Here is a 12,132-nt window from a genome sequence, read left to right on the forward strand (position 1 = left end):
CCCCTCCTCCCCTCCAGGAGCTGAAGTCCAGCCAACACAGCTGGGCCTGGCTCCCGGCTCCGCCGTGGATGGCTAGATGACCCAGGTCAAATACAATGTCGGTTCCTCCGATATAAATTCAGGGTAATGACACTGACCTTGCAGGGGCCTCTGGGAGGATTAAGGAGGAAGAGGCAGAACACATATACCATCACGCCTTAAGTATGTTAATCCGTTTCCTCTCCTCACAGGTACCCCTTCACTGGGAAAGATCCCCCATCCCAGGCCTCCCCCTCCAACCTGCATACAGCCTGGTTCATGCGGGCTCCCTCCACTTCAAGATGAGATGAGCACAGGGTACCCACCCCACTCAGACAGGGGCCCAGGTCAGCCTGCCCGCTGATATACAGATGGGGGGGCAGCTTTGTGCTTCCAGGCCCTTCTCCCTCTTTCCTGACTCACCCATGGTTGAGCCATTCTCCCAGTCACCTCCCTGAAACCCAGAGGTTTCTCTGAGGGTCCTGGGAGTTCCGCTCCTGGGGTTAGGCTCCACACTCCCCTGTTCTGCCCATCATGTCCCCAGATCACACGGTTGGCTCTCCCTTTCCTAGGTTCACATTCTTTCGTTGTTTCTGCGGGGCCCTCCCTTCCATCAAGACACCTGCTTTCCAGTCTGAGGCAGCTCTAACTCCTGGTCCCCTCTATGTTTCCCCAAACTCCCAAGCCCCCAAACCCAGCCTCAGCTCTCCACCCACTCGTGTCTCAGAGCCAGCTCAGGTGTCTCCGGGGATGACTGGTTGGGGCAGACGGGGAGGGACCAGGGGAGGGGTGGGACCCCCCAGGGGACCACCGCCTGAGCTGGGAGGAGGGGGAGGTGAGGCTCAGCAGGGGGAGGGGCTCCTGACTCTCAGGGATTCCCTCTGGCACAGCCCACGACTCAACCTTGAACCACCTGCAGGCCCCTAGAGACCCTCAAGAACATGACCCCAGGGTGAAAATACAGACATGGGAAGCTGAAGTCCCTCTATGACTGTGAATTCTGATTGCAAATGCTCATAGCAGCAGAGAAGTTTGTGTCTCTGAAATTAGCAAACATCACTTCTGGATGGCCACTGACCAGCCCCGCCAGTCACCTAGCCATGCTCCTCCCCCTTTCAGCATCTTTTCCCTCAACATGGAAATATGTCTTCATTTCCCCCACTTACATAAACAAAAACCCTCTCTTGACGCCCTCTGCCCCCAACTAGCATCCCGCTTTTTCTTTCTCTGTGTACAATGCAACTTCTCGACATCACTGTCCCTACTCATCCACCATCAATTTCTCCCTTGTTTCCCTGACCAACTCCAGAGTTTTGTGCCCATCTCTCCAAGGAGTCTCCAGGCTGCCAAATCCCCTCACCCATTCTTCCTCCCATCTCACTTGCTCCCCCTGCCCCTACCCTCCAGCCTGACAGCAGGTGATGGGCCTGAGCGCTGGTTTCCCTCCTGCCTCCTCAATCTTTTTGACCTCCCAGTGCCAGTCCTGAGACCCCAAATCAATTCCCTCCCTTGGGGTTCCCAACCAGCCCCACCCATATGCTGGCAACTCCCCAAATCCCAAAGCCAGCCAGGCCCCCCAGCTAACACCAGCTCCCCCTCCCATACCAGAAAGACATCTCGTGCCTGAACCAAGCCCCTGACTCTCCTCCCCGGCCCAGACTTCTCCCACATGTCTCATGCATAGTCAAGAACCATGCAGCCATCCCTGACTTACCGTCCGTCCCCTTTCTCTTCACTCAGATCCTTCAGCCAACTCCATGGCCACTTGGCAAAACTGGCAAAGAACCTGACCCCTTCTCACCTCCAAGGCCACCACCTGCTCCAGACCCCATCACTTCCCACCGGGACCAGAGCACCGGCCTCTGAACCCGGTCTCCCATTCTGCCCTCAGCCCTACCTCCTCTCCAGGCAGCGGACAGAGTGAACCTCTTAGAACATAAATCGGATCACATCAATCCTCTTTCAAACCCTGCAACAGCTCTGTCTCATTTGTCGAAAAAGGACTAAATCCCTACAAATTGCCTACAAGGCCCCCCCAGCATTGGCTCGCCTGACCTGCCTCTCTGACCTCATCTCCTTCCTGTTGCCCACTCTGCTTCAACCACACAGGCCTCCTCACTGCTCCCCCGACCTGCCAGGTATGAGCCTACCTCCACACCTTTGCATAGGCTGAGCCCTCTGCCTGGCATGCTCATCCCTAGGCCTCCACATGCCTGGCTGTCTTACTAGCTTCGGGTCTTTGCTCCAGCATCACCTTCTCGGTGAGAACTTCTGACCTCCCGATTCAAAAGTGCAACTTCCTTAGTCTCCCAGAACTCTCCATTTCCTTCCAAGGGGCTCGTACTCTCTCTGGTTTCATGGTTGGGTCTTCCCTGGAAACCCGAGGCACTGACCTCCAGAGCTAGCCCACCACTCACCTCCTTATCTAGAGAGATGAACTGTCTCCCAGCGGCAGCAGGAGCTGCCCAGGCAGGTCGGTCGCCCTCACAGAGCCCAGCACAGAGCCCATAATCAGCCTCTTAGTGAAAGCTGCTAGAACAAGGGAGAAGCAGCACGGAGATGGCGGACCCGGGATCCCTCCAGCCACCCTGTGGCTCATGGTTTGAATAAAAGTGAGTTCCTCTAATGGGTGGCACCCACCGGAGATAAGGGGCAGTTCCAAATGTTGGTCCCCCTGGCCTTCCCCAGGGAAGTATGCTTTCTCGGGTCCCTTTGGGAATGTGTAGATCAGCAGAACCTTCAAAGTCAGGTTGGAATAGCCAGGAGGGCCCCGGGGCTAGGACATCAGCTGCTCTGAGGCAGGACATTTCTGGAGCTAAATGGCCCAGTTTCAAATCCCAACTCTCTTACTTATGATCTTGTGACCTTGGGCAAGCCTTTAGCCCCTCTGGACCTCAATTTCCCCATCTGCAAAATAGGTTGCTGTGAAGGTTAAATGCCAAGCACTAGAACAGGGCTTGACAAGTGACAAATTCTGTGTAACTATTAGCTGTGATTATTTCTGGTGGTGGTGTTGTGGCTACTGGAGCAGACCGGGAGACAGGGGTCTCCCCACAGGTCCCCAGCTGCCATGCAGTCACCCTCCCTGCTGGAGCTCCCAACCCCTGAGAACAGCAGGCAGTAAATTTCTCCTGTTTCCTCATAAACCGGGCCTTCCTCCGCTCAGCCATCACCTGGCTGGCAGTGTTGTCAAAAAGATAGATGCCGTATCTGCCTTGTTTACGGCTTTCATTCACAAATCCTCTCCTCGTGTTCCCAGGGGGGGGGACCCGGGGGACTGAGAGGGAGGTGCAGCCCTCCCCTGGGCTTGACAACTGCAAAGATCCACCCTCCCAACTCGGTGGACCCTCCCTGGCTCAGGTGTGTGACAGTCCCAGGGCAATCTGCAGGTGCTTCCCACAGATCATGTCCGATTCCTTCTTTGGGAAAAGGTGAGCATGGCAGCTCTGCTGGGGATGGGGCTCTGGGAGGATGGGCCTGGGTAACAGGACTCCCATTTCACAGATGAGAAAACTGAGGCCTAGAGAGGTAACATGCCCTGCTGAGGTCACACAGGTCTGCAGGACTCTCCTAGCTGTACGTTTGAGAAAGAACGTGTGATACCCTCTCTCTCTTACCACTTTGGGACACACCAGCCCCATCTCCAACTGCCAGCCTCTGCCACTCTTCTGAGACTCTCTGCAGTCATGGCAGCTCTCTGCCCAGCCAAGCGCCCTCCAGGAGCAGCTGAGGGATGGAAACAGGCAGAGGCCAACCACGGCATCCACTGGCATCAAGGGTACCACAGGGGGCCAAGGTAAGGCCACCAGGGTCAGGCAACAGGCAGGCATCCGGGAAGAAGTGAATGGGAAGGCAGCCTCTGGAGACAGAGTAGGAATAGGAGGAGACCACAGAGCATGCCTGGGCTGGCTGGGGGCAAGAGTGAGGAGGTCTGGAGGAGGCAGAGGGCAGGAAATGGGGGAGACTGGGCAAGGTACTGGCGCTAGGGCAAGGCTGCTGGGGTATAAAGCCAGTTCTGCCAATTCTTTAGGGCTGTGATGTTCTCAAACAGCCTCAGGAGCCTCTTCCGTGGACTGGGTGCTGTCCCTGTGACAAGCTATACGAGCAGTCCTCTCTCACCGGGGATCCTACAGCTGACAGAGGGCCCTGGTACCAACAGACCTGGGAATGCCATTGCTCCCACTCCCTCTCCGTATCAACCACAGTTTTACCAGCACCGATCGTGCATGTGGTCTTTTAGCCAGCCTCCTCATGCCTTTGCTTCGTCTCCAACCCTCGCGGCAACCCACTGAGATGGACAGCAACCTCCCTGTCTTCTTGGAGACTCAGAGAGAGGTTAAATGACTCAGCCAAGGTCACACAGCAGGGAGGATAGAGTTGGATCCAGTTCCGGGGGTAAGTCCTTCCTCTGCCGCCCACCAGGCACCCAGTGCAGAGCCAGCCCTCCATGGGGGTCACCCCAGCCCTCCCGGCCTAAGACATTCTCCCAAGGGAGCAGCTACGTTCAAACCCAGGCAGGGCCATGGGAAGCCAGAGCTGCCTCGCCCTCACCTAGGGTGGTTCCCAGGTCCCAGGTTCCAGTTACCCTGAGACGGATGGGCTCGCCGCTCCTGACTTGGGGGCCACTCCAGGACTCTAACCAGCCTCGGCTGGTGCTTCAGATGCACGAAGAAGCATCAAGGTCAGCTGTAAGGCGCTGTCCTTCCACCCCTCCATGTGATGCATACCCACCCCCTCCTCAGTCCAGCTTCCTCTGATTTGCTCATGCCTTCCCCCCTGCCTGGGGTGCATGCCATCTTCCCTCCCATCACTGCCACTCCCTTTGACCCAGGGACTCCCACACTTTGTTGCACATGAGGATGGCCTGGGGCACTTCGGAAAAAATCCCAATGCCCAGCTTGCACCTAGGACCCACTCACTGAGGACGTCTGGGGTCAGGCATCAGTAGCTCTAAAAAAATTTCCTGGGAGATTCACTGCGAACCAGGCTTGGGGACTTCCCAGCCCTAAATCACCTAGGGAGCTTTCACGAAACCCACAGCCCAGACCCCACTCCTGAGGTTCTGACTGAATGGATCTGGAGGTAGAGGGCTACTATATTTTCAAAGCTTCCAGGTGATTCTAATGCATGGCCAGGCCTGAGAGCCACCATTTTCCAGTTTACAAAGTGCCTCCATACCTTCTCATTTCCAACCCAAGACACCCTCTGGGCTGGCTCACCCAATCCCATTTCTCAGACAAGAACACAGAGGCCAGAGAGGGCATAGAGCTGGCCATAGACTGCCAGTGAAGCTCTACACTCTTCTGAATTGTACTCTCACTCTCCTTCCTCCGCGGGCTTGGACAGCCCAAACGTCCTCCCTTAGGGCTGCAGACAGGCGCCCCTCTCCCCGCCTCACCAACCAGGTGGGAGATCTTTGCCGATCCCGACCCGAGGACTAGGAGTCTGGGTAGAGCCTACAGGGGCTGACAAAGGCCCTCCTTCCTCCTCCCCCTCCCAGGTCAAGAGGTCACTCCAGAAATCCCCTCGCCCTTGGCAGGCTGGACACAGGAGGCCCCGGCTACACATCCTGACCCCAGTTCCAGGCTCCCCTATCCCCATCTTTAAGTCAGCTCTCGTGACCTATAATCAGGGTGAACATACAATTTTCCATCCCACCTAAGTGGGATCCTTTTAAGAATAAAAGGGATGTTTTTAGGGACACCTGGGTGGTGCATTTGGTTAAGGGTCCGATTCTTGGTTTTGGCATAGGTCATGATCTCAGGGTTGTGAGACTGAATCTAGCATCAGGCTCCATGCTCAATGCGGAATCCCCTTGAGATCCTCTCTCCCTCTCCCTCTGTTCCTCCCACTCATGTTCTTTCTCTCTAAAATAAATAAATCTGAAAAAAAAATAAAATAAAGTAAATAAATATGGGACACTGGGTGGCTTAAACCTTAAAAAGTAATAATAAAAGAGATATTTTCTAAAATTATGCCAGGAGAAAAGGAGTCATCAAGACACATGGTCACCCTACCCACAAAGGCTGTCATGTTTGCACTTCTTAAAACCCTGCTGTGATTACTGCCTGATGAAGGCATTTGCTGTGCAGCCTTTGGCAAGTACCTTGGTCTCTCTGACTCTCCATATCCTGCTCTAAAACATGGGGATCACAAAAACCCCTACGGCTTTTGTAAGAGGGAAATGAGATAACGTCTTTAAAGTGTCTGAATCACAGCAGATGTACAACAAATAGTGGTATTTACGGTTATTATCTTGCCCAGAAACACACATCAGACAAACACACACATACCCCTTCTCCCTTAGACGTATTGACTCATGTACACACAGTCACATACACCCGTGTCTGCACACATACACTACCACGTACAGTACACCCACACATGAGCATGCCTGCTGGGCCCTGGGGAGGGGAGGAGGGATACCCATGGTCCTAAATGGCCAATATTCCTGAGTCCCATAGGGCCCTGGCCACCAGAGGGCAGCATCCTCCCCACCTGCCCACCAACTGTCATCCACCTTCCTCCTCCTGGGCCCTGGGGATCACCCTGTTCCCTAAGATTCCATGCACCGAGTCCCTGCACCCTTGCAGTGGTCACTTGCTCATCTGGCCCTCCGCCCAAGCTACACCGATCAGTCCAGGAGGATACAGGAGGGAGTTCACCAGGTACCACTCATGTTGAAAGTACCCAGAGCTCCCTCAAAGTCAGAAGTAAGGTCCTGTGGCAGAGCTGCTCAGACTAAGAGTACAGAGGGACCCACATCTGAATGTGTCTAAATGTGGACACACTGTGATGGCTGCCCCAGGAGACTGAGGGCCTGGAGCTCAGACCTAGGTTCAAATCAGGCTCTACCACCTTCCCTCTACGGGAACCCAGGTGCCTTTACCTACCTGAGCCTGTTTTCCAATCTGTAGAATGGACCCATTGTCCCATCCTCCTGTGACCCATTCCCTATCCTTTTAAGGACTTGGCTCAAATGTTACCTTTACGCGAAAGCCATCTGTTTGCTTTAGTTGTTTCTACTGAGCATTTGCTTTCTGACATACTCTATAGCTTACTTATTTATCTTGTTTAAACATTTTCCTATTAGGATGAAAATTCCAAGAGATTTTTGACTCTCTCATTCAGTGCCATATCCACAGTGCTTAGTACAGAGCAGGGCACACCCTGGGAGTCAGACTGGTGTTTGCTGAATGACTGAGGAAACCGGGAGGGGTTAGAGATGATTTCTCCAAAATGCTCAGACCAGCGAGTATCGGGGCTCCCCCCGGGGTCATTTCTGTGGACTCTTACTAGGGACATTTCAGATAAACCCCAAGGTTTATCCCCACAGGCCGGACAGAACCCCTTTCCCCCTAGCAGCACTCACGGACTGCTGAGAGCACCACGGTTTCTAAGATTCTAAGCCCTCCCACCCCCGCCCTGCAGACCGAAAGGCCCCGCCCCTGCCCCTCAGACCCCACCCCTTGGGCCCCCAGCACCGCGCCCGGGCGCCAGCCCACCTCCCCGCCCCGCTCAGGCGGTAGGCCCACGCCCCTAGCCCAGGGCCCATCCTGGCCCCGCCCCGCGCGTGCTCACTGGTGCACTTCTTGACGTGACTGCCCTTCTTGAGCGCGTGGCGGCTCAGCTTGCAATGGAAGTTGTCCTCCCAGAACTCGGCAAACCAGATGTTGCGCCGGTTGTTGTCCAGCGTGCGGCTGGCGAAGTAGCGGTCGAAGCCTGACAGGGAACCAGGATGTCAGTCAGGGCCTTGCGCATCCATTCCCCTCCTGTCCCCAGCCCTTCCCGCTTACCCCCTCCACCCCCCCAACTCCCCCCCAGCTTTAGAGATGGCCCAGGCAGAGGGTGGGAGGAATGGAAGAGCAGAGCCTCTGATCCAAGGTCCAGCCGGAAAAAAACAAAACGTGGTGCATTTCATTTCATTCAAAATGAAAGGAGCTGTACTAAGTCCCAGGGGGAGCACGTGTAATCTTACAACCGCTGTCTATGGAAAAGAAGAGTGCGGTTGAGGGTGCTTCTCGCTTCACCTTCTAACCACCCAAATGCTAACAGGGGACCTTTTTGAGAAGCAACCATCTGGGGGTGCTGAGATTAGAGCAGAGAGGCAGGTGGGAGGGCTGACCAAAGCTGGGAGCACCCGTGATCTCTGGTTCGAAAGAGGAGACAGGACAGGAGAGGGGAGGGGATGACCCAAGTCATACAGCAAGACCAGGGCCTGGATCTTCTGTGTTCGAGTCCAGAACACCCCCATCACTGGCAGACACGACTTCCTCCTCCAGATGTTCCAAAGGGAACTCACCGCCTCTGCTCTAAGCCCAGGAAAAAACCCACCCCACAGCGGGTGGGCTGGTGAGTGAAGAGCGCCTGCTCTCTCCCCTCAGTGCCCCTCCTGCATGGATGATGTTCCCAGTACCGTTGCATCGTTGACCGAGTTGCCAGGGGTGGGCCAGGAGGCCTGAAAGTTCAGTAGGGTCCACACTAGGGCAGGGTTCAAGTCAAGCGACTGTCGGAGCTGTAGGAGAATGCTGACATTGGTGAGGGACTGGGCGAGGGTGGGCTTTCCCAGCCTTGGCACTACTGACACTTAGGGCCAGATCATTACGAATTGTAGGGAGCAGGACGTAGAGTAGCCTCACTCCCTAGGTGGGACAACCAAAAATGTCTCCAGACTTTGCCAGATGTCCTTTGCGGGTCACATCGCCCCCTGGACGAGAACCATGGTTCAAAGTCTTCGCTAATATCTCAGAGAGAAAAGGGACTTGTCAGACAGGTTCTGGGTTTCAGTCCCAGCTCTGCCGCTTAATTGCCACTATATGTCGCTTTGATTCTCTGAGCCTTAATGCATTCATTTACTAAATGTGGAAAAAAGTGTCTTGTGGGGTCACAGGAAAGACTAAATGAGATGTCTCCCAGTAGCCACAGTCACTACTGTTTAGTGCCTACTGTGGCTGGAGGCTGAGAAGGGTAATGTGGGAACTTCAGCGCCCTCTGCCTCAGGGTAGAGAGAATACAGTGCCTTGTGACCTTCAGCGGGTGCCCCCCATGCTCAGGCCTTGGTCTCTTGGAAAGTTCTATAGCGACAGATGTCTGCAGGTCTTCCCAGCAACATCCATGCTGGCTTCTATTTAACGAAGCAGGAGCAGGGGAGAAGGTCCTGGGAGCCTGCCTCCCCCTTGGTGAGGACAGTGAGGTCCCTGCCAAACTGGGCCACTAATGGGAACTTCACGCCTCACTCACAGTGAGGTTCCAGCCAGAGCAGACCATTCCTGTCCCGGGTGACTGTGGGTTCTGTCCCAAGAGGAAGGGATGCTGGACAAGACAGACCCAACGCTGACACCACCACCACCGAGGGCCGGCCAGACCCGGGCAAGGCCTGCAGGGAGAACGTGCCCCCTACAGCACAGCACCTTCTTGTCTCCAGCTGGTGGCTCCCAGGCCCTTCTGACAGAGGACATGGTCCAGGCAGAGTGAAGGCCTTGGCTCTCTGTTGCAGATGGGAGAAGGGATGGTGGGGTGTGGGGATGAAGGAAGGACCTTGATAAAGAAGCTTCCCGTATGGGCCACCCCTCTCCTGCACCCAAAAATATCTGAGAAGGGAGAAGAAAGCTCCTGAATCTGGGTTTGAATCCTGCTGGGTCGAATGCAGCTAGAAAGTCCATACAGCCTTGAGCATGAGCACAAAGAGGGTGTGGGCCAAGGAAGAAGAAAGACAGAATGTTGGAAGATGAGGAGTGGGTAAGGAATGGAGTGGGGGGACAGTAATAAGGAAAAGCTGGCGAGCACACCAACAGTGGGGGCAGGCGAGAGTGAGGGGGGGGCGCAGTCCGGGGTTGCGGGGCCTACCTCGCACTGACATCCTCTTGGGGAGGATAGTGACAGCGCCCTCGGCCACCTCCTCCAGGCGCAGCACGGGGGCGCTCTTGGAGCCCCAGCTGTCGGAGCCCATCCAGAAGAAGTGGCCTGTCTGGTTGGCCTTCCGTGCTGCCTCCAGCACACGCCTGTGGGAACACACACCAGCCCAGCCCAGCCGTGTCTGCCCCTGCAACTGTCCCCCCAGGGACCCCAGCTCGCAGGGGCCCTTGACTGACCCACCCCCCGGCACACACATGTCCCCTGAATAGCCCATGGTCCCCCTTCCCCTGGCCCATGCTTGCCTCTAGGTCCAAGGTGCTCCCACCCCCACTCGATCCTACCCCCAGGGCCACAGCTGTCCTTGCAAAGACCGTCCCTGTTTCCCTAGGTGCATGCATACCCCTGAGCTGACTCAGGCCCCAGGACTACACCTGCCCTCTCTGTGTCCTCAGGTTCATGCCCCTGGTCCTGATTCCACAGACACATCTCGTCTCCTTCTCACATTTATATGTGTGCACGAGCACACACACCTACCCACATGGTTACCCCTCTGCACTCGCCACTCCCTGCCGGCACAGCCTTCTCTGCCTCACCTCTTTCTATGCCAAAAGTCTAGGGCTTCTGAAGAACTGCTTCCCACACCCTCCTGGATGGATGAAAGGGCACAAGGCAGGTGATCACCCCCTCCACTGTCCTACTGTGACAGTGGCTGTCATCAGGTCAGGGACCCTAAAGCCCAGCACAGGGCAATGGCCAAAGGAGACACTCAGGGAGAAGAAAACCAGGACTGTGCAAAATTCCCCCAACCCAGCCTCTCCCATAGTGGGGTGGGGAGAGTGGAACACAGAGGAGGCGAGCACCTTGCTCAGGATCACAGAGCAAGCAAGAGGCTGTGATACTAGAAACTGGGACATGGCCACCAGAGCTTAGGAGCGGCTGCTGAGCCCGGGACAGCTTGGGGATGCCAGGGAGAAATAGGTTTCCAGGCCCCAGAGCCCACGCCTTCCTTCCTCCAACAGCTCCTGACTCTCCACGGTCCTGGACCCCCAAACCTATTGCAGCTGCCCCTCACCCACCAGAATCTGGGGTGGGGCTGTTCCCAGAAGCCACGCCCACAGCGCTATCAATACCCACTTGCATCTGGCCAGCCAGACAGGACCAGAGCTCCCAGGCCTCCCTCCCTGCAAAGTCACCTGGGTTTATTTTTACTTCTGTTTGCTTCTGAAAATGCATGTGGATTTCCAGAAATGCCTCTGCTCCCCCCTCAACTTCCTGCTGCCAGTTCCCTCTGGAGTCAGTCCCTTCCCTAGGTGCCTCTTGTCTAGGACACAGAGCCCAGTGCCTTCATCCTCCCCTCCCAGCATTTGAGTCCATCTGAGCTAAGCAGGAGGCCTGGAACAGGGCGCACCTCTGGGCAGGGACCTGGCAATGTCTCTCAGGGGAAATCTGTTTTGCTGCAGTTCGGGTCCAGGATGGGTCTTTACCAAGTGGGGAAAGTGCTGGAAAGAATGGGACCCGGATGGACACTGGTTAGCTACAGGGAGGGAGGCACATGGGGGCAGGGGCAGACAGGCAGCTTTGGCTGGGCTGGAGGGCAGGAGGCCTGTGGGCACAGCAGGCTAGGACACCTCAGGCCAGCCAGCTGAGGGAGGAGGTCTGGGGAGGACTCTACTGTCTTACTCTGCAAGTTCAGGGGCTGTGTCTCCTCTGCTCAGACTGGAGTGCCCTGAGGGCAGGGCTGTGTCTCCTGTCTCCCCCACTCAGATTGGGGTTCCCTGAGGGCAGGGCTGTGTCTCCTGTCTCCTCCCTCGGACTGGGGTTCCCTGAGGGCAGGGCTGTGTCTCCCTCCAGACTGAGGCTCCCGGAGCTCAGAGCTGGTGTTTCTCTCCCCCTTGAACAGGGCAATCACAGAGGCCTGCCCCCATCTTGGCCCTGACATCAGCCTGAGAGGTAGCAGCAGGAGAAAAGGAGGAGGAAGAGAAGTTGGTTAAGATGGGGCTTTTCAGTGCACCCAAACTTCTGCCTGGGGGACAGAAGCAGACGTGCGGAGTGGGCAGGATTGGCACTGCACGGTCCTGGCACCCAGAAGTCCATCCATTTCCTGTGCAGAGGCAGAGACTGAAGCCCAGGGAGGGGACGATGCCACCCCCTGTGAGCATGTACCCAGGCCAGGACTAGACCCACAGCCCAGGCCTCTTTCCACTACTCTAAGCTTTGCCAAAGACTGGAGGCAGGGGCTGACAGGGGATCCGCAGGCCC

At 56.1% G+C, this 12,132-nt stretch overlaps 1 protein-coding gene across 1 annotated transcript in view; it reads right to left on the reverse strand.

The window, feature by feature from the left end:
• The window catches only part of GRM4 (glutamate metabotropic receptor 4), a 116,954-nt gene that overhangs the window by 23,082 nt on the left and 81,740 nt on the right, over positions 1 to 12,132 (reverse strand). The window contains exons 5-6 of the mRNA XM_045074721.1: positions 9,865 to 10,019; positions 7,600 to 7,740 (exon numbers count right to left, since the gene is read on the reverse strand). Coding sequence (XP_044930656.1) covers positions 7,600 to 7,740; positions 9,865 to 10,019 — 296 coding nt within the window. The remainder of the gene's footprint in view (positions 1 to 7,599; positions 7,741 to 9,864; positions 10,020 to 12,132) is intronic.

This window comes from Mustela putorius, unplaced genomic scaffold (genome assembly GCF_011764305.1).
Source record: "Mustela putorius furo isolate JIRA1106 unplaced genomic scaffold, ASM1176430v1.1 tig00000135_pilon_pilon_pilon, whole genome shotgun sequence".
Classification (NCBI taxonomy): domain Eukaryota; kingdom Metazoa; phylum Chordata; class Mammalia; order Carnivora; family Mustelidae; genus Mustela; species Mustela putorius.